Raw genomic sequence first — 21045 nt, 5'->3', positions numbered from 1 at the left:
TGAGGGCCGCGGGGGAGAGCCGGGGCCCCCTTGAGCTGGGGGCACCGGGGCCGCTCACCCGCAGCCGGCTGAGCCCTCGCCCTGCAGGTGTGCTTGCGCCCAGAAACACCCCTCCCTTCCCAGCCCGCACCATAAAAAAAAATAAGCAGCAACTTAGTGGAACTAGAAGAAACTCCACATTTAGACCGGTCTGTTGTGGAAGCCGGTAGCTGTCGTGGTTTAACTCTACAGTGCACTTCAGGTAGCCTGTCCACCTGCCTTCGGTATTTGTTTTGCCTGGCACAAGGTTTGGGTGTAAAGGACTGTGAGGAAACTGCCAGGGAGTGAGAGGCAGTGCAGTTTCCTAGCGTAGATGGAAAAATAAGCCATTTACATCATCATGCATCATTATTTTATTTCAGTTTTGCTTCGTTCCAAAATATTAAGGGACATCATAACCAGCAGTAGGCACATTAGTAGATTTTGCAGTTTGAGTCACTCTTGTGCCAGGTGCCGTACAAGCACAACCAGAAAGAGCCTCTGGTCTCAACAACTCTTGGCTTCAGGGTGAATTTCTCAGCAATGTTCAGGGCCCCAGTCTGACTCGGTACATGTTGAAGTCGGTATTAAAACTCTAAGTAGATTAAAAGGAATGAAGATAGAGTAAATAGGTAGGCTTCTAAACATTCCCTCCCTCCCCCAGAAGAACATTGGAAAAGATGCATCAAGCAAGAAGAAACATCTTTTTCCTTTTACTGATGGGAAACTGAGGCAGGAGAAGACTAAGTCACTTGCCCAAAGTTACTAAGGCAATCTCTGGTAGCACCAAGGAAACTACCTCTCCATTGTCCTAGTCCAGTACCTTAACTGTCCCCTGTCCACCTCTGTCCTCACCTGACCCAATGCAACCAGAAGCATCGTGGAAAGCATGGCTGAAATACTTAAGCACAGGAGGGATCAAGCACTACAGCCCCTACGAGCTTATGAGCAGTTTGAGTCGGTTCTGGTTGCTGTAGTTTATGATCTCCTTTGTCTACCAAACCAGAACCACTCCCAGATCAGCAAAGCAATCAGGAACATGCTAAAAAGAGTTTAAAGCAGTAAAAAAACCCACAAGATCAGATCTCTGGAGATACAGCAAGTGTCTGATCAGTTCAAGTCCTACTTCGGACTGCAGTCAGGATCAGATGCTGCACTGAATTGTCCCCTCTGGATACTGCAAACCACATGACCTTGGCACAGCACCACTCAAGGGGGAGGAGGGTCTTCAGTCTTAATCACTGTTGTAGGGGCTTCTTGAAGAAGATACCCAGGTGTCTACATGCTGGTGTAGATCTCGGGAGGTGCTCCGGGCTTCAGCGGTCATTCTCCGAAATTTCTGCAGGTAGACAATGATGAAGATAACCAAGATACCCTGGAGGAAAAGGAGGATGAAGAGACAGAGCTGAGAGAGGAGAGCCAGGCTGCAGTACCAATACTGGCATGTGGAGATGATCTCATCTTCTGTCAGATAGGCAATGACCCGGTCCTGCAGGTGAGGTGGGGAGGTGCATCTCACATCCCTGTATAAGGTCCGGTTCTGCTGCCACTGGAGCCAGGAGCGCAAGTAGAGGATGTCACAGTTGCATTCCCAAGGGTTGCCCTGCAGGTAAACTACCTGGAGGCTCTTTAGGTTGTCAAAGAGCCCACTGGGAATAGAGGTGAGCTTATTGTAACCAAGGTGTATAATTTCAGCTGAAGGGCGGAAAGCAACTGGTAGTTTTGCTACAGTTAGGCCTTTTGACGTGCAGTCAATAATGTTGGTGGCACATTTGCATGGCACAGGGCATATGGGCATCACAAGTGGGAGGAAGGCAACAAGGGCCAAGAAGAGAATTGCACTGTTCATCTTCACCTGCAGACACAGCCCTGGTAAGACTCAATGAGGTGGAGACCACGCAAGTAGACACTATGCACTCTAGGACACCACAGCCCAGGTCTTCTGTTGGTTTGTTCTCAGGATGAATTTCGGAAGTTGGGTGAATTTGATGTCCTTCACAGGAGATGTGAGAGCTCTGAAAAGAACAGAGTTAAGAGAGAGGTGCAAATTCTTGGTCTGTCATTACAGGAGAGGGAATGTTCCTGGTCTTCCAACCCTGGATTTGAGGAGGGATATGAACAGATGGCTACTGGGAGGCTTAGCTGCAGCCATCAAATTCATTTTCACCTGTACACTCAAAAGCATACAAGAGTGGTTTGTATTTTCAGCATTACTGGAGGCACATTGTTAGAGTGGCCAAGAAAATTTATGTCGAGGAATCAAAAAATGGAATATGAAACTGCTCGTGCCTTAACATAGCTCTGAATTATGTCTGTAAGCAAAGCTTTGTTCAGGCAAACTGCAAGAGGAGATTCAGAAATAAATTTACTGTTACCACAATTGAAAAATAGCCTTTCCAGTTTTGGAAAGAAGTGATAAACAGTCCTTGGTCAGCAGAGAGGGTGCTGACCACTGAGGGTGGAGGTTGGTGGAGTTTTCCACACTAGACATTGCTCCAGCAGGTGAATAATCAGCAGGTGAATAAGCTCATTCTGGAGCTGTGACCATGCTGGGAGATATGGGTCAATGAGCTGTCTTTGTATTGCAGTCTCATGCCACTGCTGAACATAGGAGCTGCTATAACTTCTTTAGGAGAGCAACTACACATACCTGCAACAAGGCAGTGCTTTTCTGTGCAATCCATCAACCAAATAAAAACTAAAAAAAAGAAAGTAGCTTTGCTGACTTACCACAGTAGTTCAATCCTTGCTTTCTTGCTGGCTTTACAGCACAAGAGGAAGGTCTTAAGGCAGTCCAGCCAGTGCAAGAGTGTTTGCAGCTGCATAGCTGAGCTCCCGGATAATCCCCTTGCAGCTGGCTGGCAAGATAAGGGTCAGGCTCATCCCAGGGACACCTCCCACATGAGGCCTTCCTGCAAGTTTGCTGCATGTCACCGGAAGCTGAGGCTTCATTAAGCAAGTCTTCCAAGAAATGGGAGCTGACACTGCTCGCAAGAACATGTTTGCTGGGAGAGATGGTGACAGTACTGATAACTGTGATTCTGGGCCCACATGCTCAGTCCAACAGAAACATCACAAATTCTCAACTGCAAAGTAGTAACTCAAAATGCATTTAAAACTGGAAGGTGATGTTACTGCTTTGTACCACACTCCCTGAGCACTGTGGTCTTGGTTTCCCATTTCATCAGGAAGACTGTATTTGGTCGAGTGGTGAGGGCTAGCGCTTTACAGTGTGCTGACCCTAAGGCTTCCCTTGAAGCAGCGACACAAATCTAAGCCTAGTTACCAGTGGAAGATCAGCTGAAAGAAATGGACTTCCAGTGACCACACTGGTGTCAATAGTTGAGTCAAGGAGAAAGATCCTCCAGGCACTTGCATCCTCTCCTCTCATGATTGTTATGGGGCAAAATGTAACTCAGCATTTCACTGTCTGCATTGAAATAAACTAGTTAGATTCACAGGAAGGATGACAGACTGGGAAAGATAGTGCTCCAAGGGACGGATCTTTTGATAGCCAAGTGAGTCGGCAGCTCTCGATGAGTGCAGCTTGCAGTTACCGAGAAAGACTGACCTCATTCTTTGTTCAAAAGTTGCATTACACAAATAGTTCAACAGGTAAGTCCAACGGTCAAAACTACATTTAGGTAGCATCTTATCTTCTCAAGACCATTGCATCTTCACAGACATTTTTGTGCCATCAGCCTGACTCTAGGTGTTGGCTATGCTCCTTAGGATATGGCCACCAGAATTACATTACAAAACTGTTGCCCCATTGGGACCAACTCTTCATTACCTTGTCCTGTGCACATTGTACAGAGCAGAAATGATCAACACCCTGAATGTGATGATGTTAACAGAATTTAAGGTGTAAACAACAGCAGAATTCGGCCCTAACCAGGGGAAAAATCTCTGATGCTCTAAACAAAACAATTAAGCTTTAAATTTCTAGGAAGTTGGAGCAGATCATTCTAGTTGTTTCACTGTGGCAGGTGGGCAGAGTAGGAAAGAGTTCTTAGGCTAACAAACGAACCTAGTTTTTCCTGCAGGGCCTGCTTTCCACTTGGGAGCAGCTTCACTACTATAGGGTAAGTTTGTTCGCAAACTTACATCTTTTCACGCATTTGGTGCTACGTTTAGTCAGAGGCAGGCGTTCAGGCCAGGTGTGGCATGGAGCTGATCTAGTGCCAGACCCATCCTGGCTCTGCACTCAGCACAGACTCAGCAATGCTCCTCTGGCTACTTATAAAATGGGTTTCCTGGCACTGGATCCTGCCCAGCTGCCCATTGCTGATTTAGACTGCAGATTTAGACTAGACCACTCCTAGAGAAAGGTTAAAGATAGAAGAACTTCAAGATCATCTTGTCCAGCTTCTGACATAAACAGGCCAGAAATCCCATGCAGGAAGCCCTGCCTGGAGCCTGCTCTGACAGAACTAGATAAAAGGAGAAACAATATCAGTTTTGCTCTCTCCTGCCCATAATGTATCACCAATGCAGCTCAAAGGGACTGAAAATTAAACAGAAAGAGGTTGTTTTTTTGAATGTATTTATTTCACTGATCAATTCAGGTAGTAAACATTATTAATAATAATAACAATAATCATTTAATAAAATGGATATATTTTAAAAGGTTTCATTTTCCTTTGTTCACAATGACAAAATGTTTAAACAGAAATTTACAAAAAAATATATATTATAATAACCCAACAGATGGAGAGGAAACAAAGAGCCTAGGAATGGAGCAGGGAGTAAGGAAGTCACATGGCAGGAGCAAGCCAGCATTAAAGCACAGTGGGGTTTGTGAGGAGGCGCAGGGAACGCCATCGCAGAGCACGAAGAGTGGGACCCCCTCCTCTGGGGGGAGGCATGCGGGGAGACAGCAAAGACTGCACAGGCAGGATCAGCACAGCAGCGGCACATGAGGAGTTCATGCCACAGCTCCCTCCCCAGTCAGGCACACGGTCCGCCCCAGCTGCAGCCTGGGACAGCTCTGCAGAGTGGGACACCACCCCTGCAGCACTCACTCAGCAGGGCAAAGCTTGGCAGAGGCACCGGAATGTGCCTGGGGGTGCAGGGGTCGCATATGAGGCTGTGGAGGGTTGCGTGAGGGGAGGTGTTAAATTACGTTCCTATCCACACTTCTCACTGCCAGAGCCAAACAGCCAAGCAACATTTGTTCAGGAGTCTCTTCTCCACTTACTGTGTAGCCCAATGCAGCAGTACAAAACACTCCTCCTTTAATAAACAGATGCCACCTTCCAGGATGGAGTCCAAATCCCTTCCACCCCCCAAAGTCAGTCTCTAATCCCTTTCCAGGCAGCCCCCAAACTCTGGTGCTCTGGGCAAGGAACATCCTATACGGAGATGTGATTTTGGCAGTACCACTGCCCCTCTGTAGAAGCCATCTCTGGTGCCTCACTCCTGTGCATTTTTTTCTAAGTGCAACTTGAAACATCTTTGCCAGCTGGTAGCCAAAGGCTTCAGCTCTCTGTAGAGGACAGACTTGTGACTATCAACCTGATGTAGGAGCCATGTGCACTGAGCTGCTGGAGCCTTCCTTACCCAGAGGGACAGAGGCAGATTCACCCTCAGCAATCCTGCCTGCCTGTGACCAGAGTACCCCATGCTCACCAGCACACAGCACTTCCGCACACAGCCCAGGATAAAAGCTGCCAGCTCCTCTGCCCGTGGTAAAGGTCTCCTTTACGTTCTAGGAATGAATCTGTTTGAAAGAGGAACACCTCCGGCTGGACAAGGCCCATTTGCAACAGAACATCCTCCTCCCAGACAAGACTAGTGTAAGAAAGGAGAAGATAGGTACTGCAAGGTGTCTCCCATTATGCTAGCACAGATAAAGCTGGGAACTCCGCAGTCCTCCTGCTTCGGATAGCAGCAAACCAGCTCCAGAAAACCTGGAGGAAGCTCCTGTTTCAGGCTACCCCACCACTCCAGCAAGCACATTGCACAAAGAAAGGTTGTATTTCCTCCTTAAGCACCTTGGTCCTGCATGTTATTGAAGACAAGCTGAACCCTTCCCTTCTCCTAGGCTGGCACTGCCACTGTCATTTATGAGCCCAATACAGGGAAGAATGAAAGAAAAACAACATTGTTGGACACTGCTCTTGCCCAGCTTGCACATTTCTGCCAAGGGGAAGAGGAAATGTGCACCCTCACTTTGTCCTTCCACACTGTGCCAGGGTCTCTCCCCTGCCCCTGCAGACCATGTTCTGGCTAAGCAGGGGCTCTGTACAGTGAATAACTGGAACCAGCCAACCTACTCACCACCTGGAAAAGCCCTGATCAAGACTCTAAAGCTCCATGGAGGGAATCAGACAAATGCAGCGCCTAATAGAATTTAGGGCCTGGCTATTCCTGGCCAACATTGTGCTTCCTGCCCAGGGAGATCTACTGGCAAGAGCCAGAAATGGAGGAGCAGATACAAAGGGGAAAAGGGGACAGAGGAATTGGTCCGGAAGCCAGAGGAGCAGAAGGGCCCAGCCCATGGCAGTACTCCCTGGAGTCAGAAGGAAGAGCCAAGTATCTCACTCTCCAACAGCCCTGATTCCCTGCAAGTGTGGCACTGTTGCTGGTGAGGCCTGTCCCGTCAGGCACATCACACTCCGGGGCTCCGCTCTGGCTGGACTGAAGTTAAAAATACTGCAGGAAACAAGAATAGGACAGAAGCTGCTGCCCAAAGAGCGCTCTTATCTCTGCCCAGCAGACCCACCAGCCTTCCCAGCACTGAGACAGGAAGAGCTCTGGACCAGGGAGGGGGAGAAGGGCCAAGTCCCAGAGGAAAGGCAGGGAAGCAAGGGCCAAGTCTGCCAGGCTGTGCTCAGCCACACGCAGTGACACTCCTGCACCTGCCACAGTGACCCAACGGCCCCTTTCCCCAGGAGAAGCCCAGAGACAGCAACGTGCCTGTGGGACTGCAAAGCCTGGGGGTAAAGCACAGCTCTGCATTTGGGGTTCAATTTCAGCCCTGGGGTTTCTACCCCCTCCAAAGCAGTCCTGGCCGAGTACTCTGGCTGCCATCATGTCTTTCAGAGCAGACACTGGAGACATACTGCAGCTGGATGACCAGAGCTAAAACATGACATACCTTCACCCAGTTACGGCAGGGCCCTGGGGTTCCTCTACCAACACCTCCAGCCTGCTGTGGGAGGAAACCATGGCTAGGAAGGTGCTCACTCCCATCACCTCCTCCTTGCAGGCAACAGTCAACAACTCATCCTCTCTGCCAGAAAGATATAGCTGAGAGCAGTAGAAGCCGTTTTCTTTTAACTGACCTCAAAAGACTCAGTCCCTTGCTGCTCAGTGCAAAGATCCTGGAGTTTCTTGATAGGAAAAACAACCAACTAAACAAAAACCCCAGAAAAACCCGGGCAAGAAATCAGGCAACCATCAGGACCCCTGGGCAGGTCAGTGCACAGAGAAAGCCCCAGATCCAGCTCTCTGGGCCAGAGCTGGCCACAGGCTGAGGAGCCTGAGCAATGCAGGTCAAACCCACAGGAGGGTACGGCTGCCTTTACAATGCTTGTGCTGGCCCCAGACAAGGGGAATGGGGAGCAGGGCACAGCACCTCAGCTGGGAGTAAACATTTACGTGCATTGACACAGATAGTCTTCAAGTTCGTACACCAGAGAAACCAGGACTTTAAATACCAGAGCATTACCGAACAAGAGATTAGTACATGGGAAAGGAAGATCTTTTTCTTTTCTTTTTTTCTTTTTTAGGATGCCTTAGAGACTTCCCAGGCTATTTTCTTTAAAAAAAAAAAAGAGAAAAAAGAAAAGAAAGAATAATTATTTTAAAAGAAATACACATCAGTAAACTGTTAAGTGAACAGCCTCCTCCACAATCCAGCTGACCGCAAAGCCAGCATTGCTGCTAATAAATTAGAGGGTGCGGGTGCAGCTCTTGCCCACAAGTCTCTATACAATGGGAAACCTTTTCTAAACGTCCACAGCTCTTGACAGGCCTCAGATGGTCACTGGGGGATTCCCTCTGCCCTCCAAGTACCTGCCTCTCACTGATCCTGCATCTGCTGCTGCATCTTCTGCAGCATCTCTTGCATCCGCCGTAACTGCATGAGACAGAGAAGAGATAGTCAAAAGGGGATCTGTTGTGGCCAGGAGCTGTGATCTGCACTGGAGGCAGTCCCTTGGAGCTGACAAAGGCACCCCTCAGCGACTATTAACTCCTGCCTGAGCACAGAGGCATCTGTGTCTGGGGTGGAATGGAGCCATGTTTACCTGACAGAGGAAGCCACAGCTTTCATACTGTGTCCTCCACACCAGGAGCCCATGATGGTGGGAAGCGGGAGTGGGAAACCCCAGGACAGCCTCTATGGGGCAATTCTGGAGAAATTCCTCAGATTCCAGCTCCCACACAAAGGAGGCCCAGGCAGAAATGAGTCTCACCTCCTCATCCTTCATTTTGATCAGCTTCTCTGTCTCAGTGTCCGGTGTTGGGAGAGGCAGGATAGGAATTGGGCTTTCTATCCTGTTGTCCTGAGTCAGCTTGCTAGAAAGATGGAGAGAGGGAAGAAACGCAGTCAGTCGTGGTTCAGGTTGGCTGGCTTTGGTGTCACCACGTGACAGCGGTCACTCATGATGGCAGACCTGCCAGCAATGTGGCAGCATCCACCCAGCCAGCTGGAGGGGCTGTGGGGTAATCTAGCCCAGAGATGTGGGATGCACTCTGATGCAGAATGAGACCAAAGTCAATAAAAGTTTTCAACGTAGAAGCTCAAGGGGAGTTAACAGAGAAAATCCAAACCAGGCTTACGCTGAGAGCAAACACAGAAAGGGCTGATGTTTTCTGACCACCTTTTGTAACTGAATTTGCAAGCTTAACTTTTACAGCCAATTTTTCTGGTCTCCTTTGGCTCATCTGTTCATGTGCGTACGCATCAACACAAAATACCAGCATCCCTAAGGCACCATATGCTCACCATGGTCCTTTTTTTTTCCCCCAGGAAAATAAAGCCAGGGGAGCAGTTTAATCACTGCAAGTCTGATAACAAAGCCCGCCCTCATATTCAGGAGGTGGGAGACATGAGACACAACAGGAATGGCTCAGCAGCATTGCTATGAGGGCAGGGGGTGCACATGAGTGCAGGCAGGGTTCAGAGGAAGGAGGTGACTTTTGAAAGAAAGTCAGAGGAGCTTTCAGTAGGTGAGGATGGGGTGGTAGTGGCCAAAGACACCTGGGCTGAAACTGGGAATTCAAGATGCCACTTGCACGCGTTCTCCACTCGGAGTCACCATTGGCTCAACTACTGAGCCAATTTGAGCCCTGAAACTTGGGATGTCCTCCCAGAACGTCTCTCTAGAGAAGGACCCTTATCCCACTACTAGAAATAGCCATGCTCTGGTTTTACAAGACTTGTTCGCTGGCAAGGAACTAGCCATGGTGTGAGAAACAGTACCAAACTTAAGCTTTTCTTAAGCTGAGCAATTGCCTTTTCATCATGCTCTTCTTTTAATATATACATAGCCTACCTAAATAGCAGCTGTGACACTTCTCACAGATCTCTAGCATTTAACACAGTTATTTTGGGACTCTCTATTCTCACTGTTGAAAAAGACAGGCTCGTCTGCCATGCAAAAGTACTGAGATACACTGTGTGTGAACAGAATGTGCCAACCTGCACGTTCGCACACATGCAGGACTGTTCCTTAGTGAAGTGCAGCCATTTCTGCTCTGCAACGTGGCAGCACAGAGCTACACAGCCAGTTCAGGCAGGAACTGAAGGGGATGGTTTACAACAGATGAGCCAAGACCTACTTAAACCTAAAATTTGTCACCAGTATTTCAGTCATGGAAGGGAGAAGGAAAAAAAAGAGGTGGCTTTCAAATGAAAAGCCTGTGAGTGTTCTCTATTTTCTGATCATTGAGACTAAAACGACAGAGAATCAAACACAACAGGAGGACAATGCAGAGAAATCTCTGGAGCTGTGTTAAGAGTCTTGCTAATTGCCTGGGCTCTGTTGTCTGAGAAACAGCAGCATCCCAAGGGTTCTGCTGTCATTTGGACAGAACTGCAGACTGCAGAATGGCTTCCTCTTTGGCAATGCACACAGCTACCACCCACCAGAGAGATGGTTTATCCCTCGTTTCATTAGGCTGGATGTATTTCACCCAACACTAAGAGCAGCTCTTCAAAAGAGTTCTAGGCCTATTTCCCAAGATCTGCGTGAAGAATCGTCAGACAGGAACATGGATTCTCAGAAGTATTCCCACCATGGGTTCAGGCTGTGGGAGACACACTTGGATTTGCTATTTTACTTCCCAGCACCATTCCCCAGGCTGCAGCCCAGCATGTCCCCAGCAGACTCACAGCCTCCCGACCAACAAGTCATTATGAGAGCAACCCCAGCTCTGCAGAGAATGAGACACCCCTGCCACCTCTGGTTTAAGTGGTGGGAACCCACCTGGTCATTTGCTGGATGCACTGAGCTCGGTAGTTCTCATAGTGGACATCGCAAGTGACATCCTTCAGGTCGTGCATGTGTGTCCGGATCAGCATGTTCCGCAGCTTCACAAAGTCGCAGTGTGCCTGGTTTTCCACTGCAAAAGCAACAACAGGAGAATGCCTGGATGTCACACCTCACCAGCCCTCTCCAGGGAGCCTCTTCTCACCTCCCAGCACCCAGGCTGGACTAACACTCCTCCCAGGGCCCCTTCCCCACCCTTCCCCCAACTCTTCCCCGCCAGTGCCTGGGGATCTCCTCCTGGCCCTTGCGCAGGTCTGGATGGTGCTCTGTGCTTCTCAAAACTGAGGCCAGGCTGCTGAGGTCACTGTGTTCCCAGGACTTTTTCTGGGTGAGAGTATTAATTAAGCATGTACAGCAGAGCCCTGAAAGAGAATGCTGCTCCCAGATACACGGGATGTCATTGTTATAACCACAGTGAGAGCTGGAGGCAAACTGCTTGTCTCCTCAGAATTTAGGACTGATTGAAAGGCTGCTGTAGGCAGGATGGTTTCCTCCAAGGACTTGAATCAGCCCCTGATGGGCAAAGCCATGAGCAGGCAATGGTCTGGAGAGCTGAAAGACCTGCTGCTACCATGGGGAGCCATGCCCCTGGCAACACTGTGGGACTCTGCCGGGAAGTGTTGTGCTCCATAGCTGTATGCCTGCCGTGGTGATCTCCATTTACCTCTCTGCAGGGCTGGGGGAAGCCAGCTGTGTCAGGCTCAGGGTTTCACAAAGTTGATCCCACTGCCAAATGCCAGAACCTTGACAGGCACAGCCACCTCCGGAGCCATCAAGAGAGCAGAGCCAGCAGCTGGGCAGCCCAAGCAGTTGGCACCAGCCCACGAGTGCACACACAGGCTTTGGGGATCTAAAGCTGAAAGACCTTAGAGCAATGTGCCAGCACGGGGGAGTCAGAAACAGCAGAAAAAGCCGTTATAGGGTTATTCTGCCTATAGATTTTATGAAATTTCTCCCTTTAGAGAGGAAGAAAGTTAGCAAGAAACACATTGCGCATCAGCACAGCCTCCAGCCCAGCAAATTCAGCGCATACAGGAGCAGTAGGAGAAAAGGAGAGTTTATAATGCAGGAGGGTTTATAATGCAGTTTGGCTGAGGGCAATGGCTTCTCCCCAGAAACTAAACTGGCAATGCCCAGCCTCTCCTCTTAATAAGCCATATCCTAGTGCATTAAAGCCCAGACATTCTTCCATTCACACTGGGTCCTCTCTTCTTCACTCTGTCATGGCTTCAGAGGCGGGATGATTGCTCCACACCCAGCAACAGACGTCCTGAGCAGGACCCAGTGCCTCTGTGTCTACCCTACCTTGTCCCTGCCATATGCCAAAGGTGGCACAGTGAGTCACAGCTGTGCAGAGGTGAGCTCCTCCCGCCGTCCCTGTTGCACATACCCACTCTGTCCTTCCCCCAGTCCCTGCCTACACCCCACTCACAGTGCCAGCTCCCAGGCACCACTCTTACCTTCCACAATGCCCCAAGGATAGAGCCGTCCACGGACTCGCTGGCCTTTCGCCTCCACCACAGTGTTACTGCCGATGACAGCAAAGGGAGCGCTCTCCTGGAATGAGAGGCATTGCTGAGCCCAGGTCAGCCCAGGGCTGCCCATGGAATATCTCTTCCAAGGGCCAAGCTTAGGTGGAGATGAACATAAGGAGAAAAGTGCTGGTAGAAAAGGCACAGGGACATCCACACGTGCCACAGCACAGGACACCACAACCCAGTTGCAGAGAAAAGCCTAAAGCACGGGGATCTGCAGATAGCCTGATTCCCAGGCTGAACTTCTCAGCTGTCTTGAGGGAAGCTGTGTCTCTGCAGGTGCCTGCATCCCTTCTTTGAGGGGAAACGCTACAAGAAAGCCAGAGCAGAGAGTCTTGGATACCAAGCAAGTGAGACAATGTAGGCCAAGAGCTTGTCCAGGCAGAGGGGTACAGGCTGTGCTCCTCTCTGCTCTGAAAGGAATCAAAGCCCATTGCCCCTCTCTGACAGGAGAAACAAGGCCATACTGCATGCACATGCAGGGCTGGCTCAGCCCAGGAGAGGGTCCAGCCTGGATTGCTGGGGTTTGCAGACAGGCCTGTATGATCATGTTGTCTTCCTCCATGCAACTAATGTGTGTCACAGTGGTGCCTCATCACCCACAAATGGCTCCTCCTTGCTGATGGCATCACTCAGAAATAGGTGCTTACAAATGCCATACAACCCAGCCTCCATCTTAAACATACAGGCTGAGGTAGACCAAGGAAAGAATGACACTGCCTGGTGGGAGAGCAGAAGTGCCACATCTTCATGCCACACTTGACTTCATGGCACCAGCAAGGACATCAGTACCTTCTCCAGGCCATTTACCGTATCAGCCAACGTAGGCTGTCTTCTGGATATCAGCAGCACAGGCCTTTGGCATACAGAGGGCAGCTCTGGCTCCATCTGGAGCAACCAACACACCCATGAGTCTGACTTCCCAGTGCCCAGCTAAGCAGGTTCCTTACCTTCAGCTCTCTGTCTTGCTGCTTGAATTCCTCATCTTCATCAGAGTCACACTCAGGAAACTGGTACACTTTAATGCCAAATTTGTCAATCTCTTCACGGATCTGTGTCCATACAAGACAAAAACAAAAGTAAGCAACACTGAACAATCCAGAAATGCTGGGTTTATTCCCTGTTTGTGCTACCATGGGTTTGCTATAGCCTGACAGATGGCAAAAGGAACTGATGCTTCCTCTAGACCTAGCCTCTCTGCAGACACCACTTCGCTTCTCACCGCAGAGCACTGCCGCAATTAGATTTGCAGTGTTGTGTGTGTGTTTCTATATATATACACATGCACACACATGGACTGTTTTTTTATACATACATACATATGTATATATCGGGTATACTGGTCCCTTCGCTCCCCAACACACCCCTGCCACCAGATCAGGTATACTCCTGTAGAGAAAGAGCATCTCACCCTCTCTTTTAGCTTCCGGATCTCAGAGGGGATCAGGCAGTCGGCCTTGGCAATCAGGGGCACAATGTTGACTTTCTCATGCAGAGCCTTCATGAACTCAACATCCACAGGCCTCAGCCTGCAGCAGGGATGAGGAGGGACATGGTTAGCAAGGACACACTGGCAGCTCCCCCCTCCAGCCTCTCCCACTCACACAGTACGAAGGGAAAAGGACAGCAGTAGGACAGGCTCAGCTAGGGCTGTATTTTCAGGAAATCTGTCTCAGATTTTAGCTGCTGAATATCTCACACAGGCACAAGTTGGGTATTCACGCCCTCGCAGGCCAAATACTGCCCAGGCCACAGCCGGAGCCTCCCTCCAGCTGCCCTGCGCTGCAGGCAGCCAACGCGGGCCCTCCAGCTGCACCAGGCTGGGCTGGCACACGAGCCAGCAAGGGGCAGGGACGGAAGGCAGCTTAAAACTCCTTTTCCTACCCATCAGTCAGGCTTCGCTAGATAGGAAGATACAAGTCTGTATGGCGTTATTTCTCTTGATTTACAAAACAGGTTGTAAGGCCTGAGGGAGAGCCGCTCTACCTCATCACAGGCAGTCTGTCACGCCAGCGAGGGGGAAGGGGGTGGTGTGATGCTCAGCCAAGGCAGAGCGTCCGGACGGCTCTTCTCCTCTGCCAACAGCCCTGCCAATGTACAAGCCACTACAGGGCGATCCTGGGGCACAAGGATCTTCCCTCTGGACTGAGTCATACCCCGGCCCTGGGGTGGGGGCTCTCACCCGTGCCCAAAGGGCGAGATGAAGTAGAGGCAGCAATGCACTCGGTTGTCCTGGATGTTCTTCCGGTTCAGGCCGCTCTCATCACGGAAATACTGTTCAAACTGCTGGTCGATGTAGTCAGTGATGGGCTTCCAGCTAGAAAGGACAATTCAATCAAAATGAAATCATGTGTTTTAACAGGACAGTGTCTCCTAGGGACTATGAGGCAGCATCATCCCCTTCCCGCTGCCAGACCCCCTTCCTGTGAAGCCCCCACAGCAAACAGACATGGCCAAGGACTAGGAAGAAGGCAGCGATGGCCTGCTCACCATTCAGTGTTGTTAACAGCATCTCCAAAGCCTGGTGTGTCCACTATGGTCAGCTTCAGCTTGACACCCTTCTCCTCAATGTCCACCGTGTGCTTGACGATTTCCACTGTTTGGTTGATTCTCTCTTTGAACAGGAACACGTGAATTAAAGCCAGGCAGTAACACTGGGCATCCCCGCTCACACCCATGACAAGCTGGCTCCCTCCTTATCACTAAGCACAGGGAGCAACATGGGTTTCAAAAAACTCTGATCATTCTCTAAGGAGCCTCAAGGGAGGGGTAGCATGGGAGGCCAGCAGCAGGCGGACAGACTCTAAAGAAGATACACAAACCTCTGAAGTGCTTGTAGCCCAGCTGCTCTGAACATTTTGACTGCTCATTTGGGAAAGGAAATCCCTACCACACTCCAGCACCCAAGAACAAAAATCCAAACATCTCAATCCAAAGGGCTAGTGCTGCTCTGTAGCCTCGTTTTCCCTTCATAAGACAGAAAAGCCCCACAGCCAAACCTTCTTGCTCAAATATTAGTGCCTCTGCAGCCAGCAAAGGAGAGCAGAGCAACAAACAGGGCTGGAATCCAGCCAAGCCTGTAGCTGCTGCTGAAGCAAGGAACGAAAGTACTGGTCCTTCGGACAGTCTAGATCTGTAGGCACAAGACCCATTTGCCCCCTTTGTCCCCAACTTACCCTCTGCATTGAGGAGCTTTCTGTCTTTGTAGAGGTCTGTCAGGAACAGGCTATTCACCAGCGTGGATTTACCCAGACCTGACTCTCCTAATTGACAGATTGCAAAGGGGAGGAGGGAAAAGCAAGCAACATGACCCACTAATTGACTTATAAATGAAACTCTGAACAAGGCTTTGAATCCTGAGCCAGCGGAAGTGAGAGATGAGCTGTCAGAAGTTGTTTATGGGAATTACATTTTTCCAGCAGTGGGAAGACTCTTGCCGCAAGATTTATCAATCCCTGCACAAATACCATCTCCCTGCTCCTCCATCCTCCCTCCCCTACCTTTCCCTTGGTCCCTGCCTGGCCCTGCCTTCACCACCCAGACCAGCCAGTCTGCTGGAGGAGAAGATACACTTGGTGCTCGCTTGAAAGGGCTGAGTGGTCAGGGATGGTCTGTTCCTCCTCAGGGAACTGGCTGACTGCAGCACAGGCCGGGGAGCAAAGCAAGGTCTGAGACCAGGACCAGAACAGAGAAAGGGGAGGATCCAGGCGCTAAGGGAGCACCTAAGGGAAGTGAGGAGAGCTGGTCCCCTCCAGGCACCCCCCATGTGGCCCAGCCACCTCCATCCACGGGTAGTCTCACCTGCAACCATCAGGGTGAAGTCGAAACCCTTCTTCACGGATTTCCGGTGGACCTGGTTCGGCAGAGTGGCAAAGCCCACGTACTGCTTCTCATGGTCCTGCAGGGCAGAGGCGGACGGGAGCAGGTCAAGGTGTGCCACCCCTCCTGCTCGAGCCTCACACAATGACAGGGAGTTGGACTCAAAAAGCCCCTAAGGCAGATCCAAGGGCTGGAGGAGACATTGGTCCCTGCCCTGGCAGTGGTGTAGGGCAGGGCACGCACATCCTCTAGGCTCTGGGACTTCTGCCCTTCTGACAGGTGGGCACAGAGGGCCACCCCCTCCCAGCCATAGCCTGCTCAGCTGCTCTCACCAGCCAGCACCGCAATTCATGGCAGCCTCCCAGCATGGAGAGCAGAAGGGAAAAGGCACATCCCACCGTTCCCATCAGAGAGCACATCTGGGGCTGCTACTGACACACAACCTTCCTAACTCTTTGCTTCTCCTGCAGTCGCAGGCTCCCTTCACAGCAGGGTCACCAGATGTCACTTCTTCCCAGGTCTTTCAGAGCCATTTCTGCATCTCTCCTTCCAGAGATGCGTGCTGTACATGATGGATAGCTCTCTGTAATTAGCACCCCAGGGCTTGTGGTGTCCTGAGCCATGTCTAGAGCAAGGCACAGTGGCTTGGCTTCTGTTTGACCTGAGACAGGATTATTTCTTGCTGTGTCACAGCCACTCCTGGCTGAGTAAGAGGAAATCCTGAATAATCTCTAATGTTACTTCTGAAGAGACGGAAGTTCAAGGAGCATGGGAAGCAGGAAGATGCAAAAGTATTGAGAACACAGGTGAGATGCTTTTGGTGAGGGCATTACATATGGTATTATTTGAGCATTGCCTACTGATTAACCACCTCCCAGACGCAGCCCGCTGTCACCAAGCGCTTTCTTACCGTGTAAAAGCCACAAAAGCCACAGCCACCCCGCAAGCATAGCAGACACTCTGTACAAGGCACACTAAGCGCATGCAAGGAGCGACATGATCAATGCTGTGTTTCACAAGCACATGGCATCCATCCCACAGCCAGGAACAAACATGCAGCCTGTGTTGTGTCCCAGGGGCACACACCCTGCTCATGCAGGGTACGTCCTGAAAGGCAAACATGGCTCGTCTACGGGATACACAGACCTGCTCCAGCTACTGCCCTCAGGCTGGGATCAGCAGATGCTCTGGTGCTGACAGCTCGGGCAGCTGCGGGTAACTATGGGCCACTCAGCCCAGCCGCTCCATCCCACCAGCCTCCACTTGAGTACCCCTGGGCCTTCACAGCCCACACCCCCACAGCAGTGTGTTCCCCTCCCCAGGCCCCATAGCAGAGGGAGCATGGGCACGGACCCTGGCAAACATCTCCCTTCTCACATACTTTCCAAGCTAGACCCAAGGAGAAGGAGCCGTTCACAAATGCCTGAGCTAGAGACATCATAGACTCTGCTTTTCAACATCACTTAAAATAAACAGATCCCTGGGATTCACATCACGGGCAAATCCACAGAGCCAGGAGTTCCTCAAAACCAGCCCCAGCTCCCACCTGGCCATGGATGCCTTCAAGTATATGGCTGTCCTCACCCAGCAGCTCTCTGACACTTGTTCTCCAGGCACAGCAAGGAAGACTTCTGTTCCTAAGTTTAACTATCTCCATTCCTGGGGCACACACTCAAAGAAACATAAGTTACAATCCAGCGTGTTGATCTTAGGGCAATACTGACTCAGTCTCGACCCACTATTTCCATACTGCAAGTGGGCAATGTGGCTCCCGAGCAGCCCTCTATAGCCCCTGGCTGCATGTCCACACGTGTGAGCAGCCTCGGGCATCCTCAGCCAGCGAGACTGCAAAGTCCTGCTGGGGACATACAGCAGGGAGGACACAGAGTCTCCTCCTCCCAAATTTATGGCTGCTCTGGAGCTGCCCACTCAGACAGAACAGACATGGCTGATGGCCATCATGACCCAAGGATTCTGTTCTTAGCACAGTCAGTGCCTTCTAGAAATTTAGGTTTGGTTTGCAGCTTAGACTTGGTCACTTTAGCCCTGACATGACAGAGTGACCTTTGGCTCTGGTTTCCATGACCTCAACCCCTTGCTAACATTGCTGAAGCAATGCTGTTTCACCACCCCACAGTCCAGAAAAGCAGGATGGGACAGAGCAGATTATATTAGAGAGAAGTGGGGAGAATTAGAGAGTTCCCAAAACACTCCACTGGCAGCTCTAATGGCTGAACTAAAATGCAGTGGCATCCCAAAGCAGCAGTGCAGTGAGCAGTGGCAAGACCCCAGGTTGAAAAGTGATGGCAGCTCTGACGAGCTATACACAGCAAAGCCATGCCTGCCCGGGGGACACTGCGAACTGCCACCCAGAAGTCTCAGTAAAGGGTAAACACAAGGTGCACAAAGCAGGGTGAGAAATGTGATAATAGCAAGATCAAGAAAATAAGAGAAGCAGGGCGGGTTCCAGTCTGTGTCCCTCAGTGCCAGGGCTGCCCCCCGGCTGCCTTGCTTCCTGGTGAAACAGTGTCATGAACACAACCAAAGTACACACGTAACAGCCTGTGCCTCACAGCGCAACGACCAGCGTTGCTCAGCGAGCAGCACAGATATACAACATCCTTCCCCTTGCACTTCTCACACAGACAAGTTTTGGGTCACAGCAGAGAGAGAGCTGCCCCCATCTTCACCCGACTTTGGAAAGACAACAAGCACCTGCTCTCTCCAGTGACTTGACATATGAAATAGTACTAGTAACGTGCTAACAAAACTGTAGCTAAGGCTCAGGGTGCATTTCTCTTATTTTCTTTGCTTTTTAACCTAGATGACTAAGGGCTGACAATGGAGACACGGGGGACCTGAGCTCTGCTGCAACTCTGCTTACTTCAGCCACATGTAACTGGCTGAATCTGATCTCTTGTTTCTCTTCAGCCCAACCAAGAAAGCATGGATTTACTGTACCTCTGGTTATGTCCCCATAGCTTGGTGGAATCACATCTGAAATGAGCAAATCCCAGCTGGTGCAGGACACTGCCCTTTACCCGTGACTCATGTGGTCATTTCCCACAGTAAGGAAGGTCAGTGCTGAGCGCAATACCAAGAGAAGAGCTTCCCTCACAGAGGGAGGCAGCCAGAGCCTCAAGGGGAAAAGCTCTGTCCCCAGCCATGCCTCCCTCTGACCAGCCATGCACGCACTTGCAGAGCCCTGCCGGGAGCTGGTGGCCAGCCTGTCTGCCCAGGGTGAAGGCAAAAGATACAGGGGAAACTGTGGGGAGGGATTCCCTCCTTCTAACAGCCTTCTCTCAGGAACAGCATGGTCCCTGCACCATGGCCAGTCTCGACCCACAGTTCCTCTTGGCTTTGAGACACCCAATGTGTGCCCCCATCCCAGCCATGTTTGGGCACCGGGACAGGCACGTGCCACTGTCTCTGCTAGTGTGCCAACACTAGTGTGTCAACATCACACTTAAGGAGCTCAAGTAGCCTCCTGAGCCTGGTGTCTGCCTTGCTCAAGGCTCTACACCACTCACCATCTTTGTTAGGACCAGCATAGATGCTATCTGCAGAGAAACTACACATGGGATGGAGTGCCAAAGCAGGTCTAGAGGGCTGCAAGGGCTATCGAAGAAGGCTGGTGGCTTTCTGGGTTGTGAAAAGCTAAAATCCATTAATTAGATGAGAGACTTGGACTGAAGGAGTTGCCAGAGGCATGACAGCACCCTCCGCATGCTCCTGACACTCATGAGCCAGCTCTCACCAAAGTGACACAGGCCAGGACAGCCGGTCGCTGAACCACACTTCCCTCGCCAGCCCCAGCTGTCGGGAAAGGGCCCCAGCCATCCGAGCTAGTGGCACTCTGGCACGACAAGACCCTCTCTCCACCACCTCCTCCACATGCTTCCTTTGCTCCCACTGGTGTCCTGCTCCCACACGCCTGGGAATATGCCCCACACACCGCAGGACAGGCCACCGCGAGATATGGCCAGCCTCTGGGGCCCCATCACAAAGCAAAGCACCCCAGGCCAAGTAAAACATGTCTGTACTCTCTCTCGGCACATGCTCGCTGGTTCACCGGACATCACAGCAACACCCCACATCCTCCACCACTCAGACGAGGTGGCCAAGGCTCCCTCCCAGTACCGAGGTGTCCGTGGGGTTGTCTGTACCTCCAAGACAGGTCACACAGCACAGCCTCCATCACTCCTGCCATTCCCGATTCCCTCCTCTCCTCCCCGGTGGACGTGCTGTTTAAAGCAATCCAGATCTCATGTGACTTCATTCAGCCTGGGGATAAATGGGGCCTTGCTGGGTATATTCAAAAGAGCTAAAATTAAATAGTGTAGGACCACAGAAGGTTTGAAAAACAGCCTCTAACCCAGGTCTGGAGCAAACCCCAGAAACGATGGAGTGTGTGCTGGGATCCTGGTGCCCCTGCCTCCGCTTCTTCAGGGAGGCTCTCGTGGTGTTACAGCCTCCAGCACTAGCTGTCCAGCTCCCTCCCGGGCAAGCACTTCCTCCAGCCATTCCCCTCTGGCCAGGCACGGCTGCCACATCCGCGTCTGCACGAATCAGCACAGTCCAGCCCCAGAGAAGAGGCAGACCCTTTGCTTCCTTTCATTGCCGGAAAGCTGCATAGAATCATAACACAAACAGCCCCCGGACAATCTCCCATGCACATCTGTTGCCTTGCTCCTGGTGCTGAGCATGGGAGTATCAGCAAAGCCCCTCGCCCACCAGCATTTGCTGCAGCAGAAAGCAAGCCAGCTAGCAAAGCACAGCGTTAACACAACACAAACCAGACTGCATTTGGGCACACACAGAGCGCGAACTCCTGCCCTGAGCCACCCCCAGACACACGCACGCCATTCAGAGAGGGAATCGCTGCATCAAATAACCACACAAGAATATGTCGAGCGTCTCCCAGCTGCCCATCGCGTCCCTCCGCCCTGCTCCCGCAGGGGCTGCTCCCCTCGTTTCTGTCCCCGCCATCTCCCTCTTACCAGTGTCTTTCCGCTCCTCTGCTCCTCAGACGTCTCATCTTGTGCTGCACACGTCTGCTCGGGCACCATCCTCCCCCCTCCTGTCCCTGCAGCTCCCTGGCTCACACAGTGCTATAAATACATCCCCATACCTTCAGCTTGGCCGGGTGGCTTCGCTGTGCCTGCGTCCGG

At 51.1% G+C, this 21045-nt stretch overlaps 2 protein-coding genes across 2 annotated transcripts; both read right to left on the bottom strand.

The window, feature by feature from the left end:
* Positions 1-1252: 1252 nt before the first annotated feature.
* Positions 1253-1867, bottom strand: GP1BB (glycoprotein Ib (platelet), beta polypeptide). The gene has a single exon (XM_010286617.1). It carries the CDS (start codon positions 1865-1867, stop codon positions 1253-1255), a length of 615 nt encoding a protein of 204 aa, XP_010284919.1.
* Positions 1868-7746: 5879 nt separating this feature from the next.
* On the bottom strand, positions 7747-21039 carry LOC104615471 (septin-5). Its single transcript, XM_010286615.1, has 11 exons — positions 21006-21039; positions 15857-15953; positions 15232-15318; positions 14546-14669; positions 14238-14372; positions 13467-13584; positions 13006-13107; positions 11981-12077; positions 10458-10593; positions 8442-8544; positions 7747-8104 (listed from the first exon to the last, which is right to left on the bottom strand). The coding sequence occupies exons 2-11, from the start codon at positions 15864-15866 to the stop codon at positions 8048-8050; spliced, it is 969 nt and encodes a 322-aa protein (XP_010284917.1). The 5' UTR covers positions 15867-15953; positions 21006-21039; the 3' UTR covers positions 7747-8047.
* Positions 21040-21045: the final 6 nt, after the last annotated feature.

This window comes from Phaethon lepturus, unplaced genomic scaffold (genome assembly GCF_000687285.1).
Source record: "Phaethon lepturus isolate BGI_N335 unplaced genomic scaffold, ASM68728v1 scaffold47624, whole genome shotgun sequence".
Taxonomy (NCBI): Eukaryota; Metazoa; Chordata; class Aves; order Phaethontiformes; family Phaethontidae; genus Phaethon; species Phaethon lepturus.
Note: the sequence above shows the minus strand (reverse complement) of the source record. Positions and strands in the feature narration are given on the sequence as shown.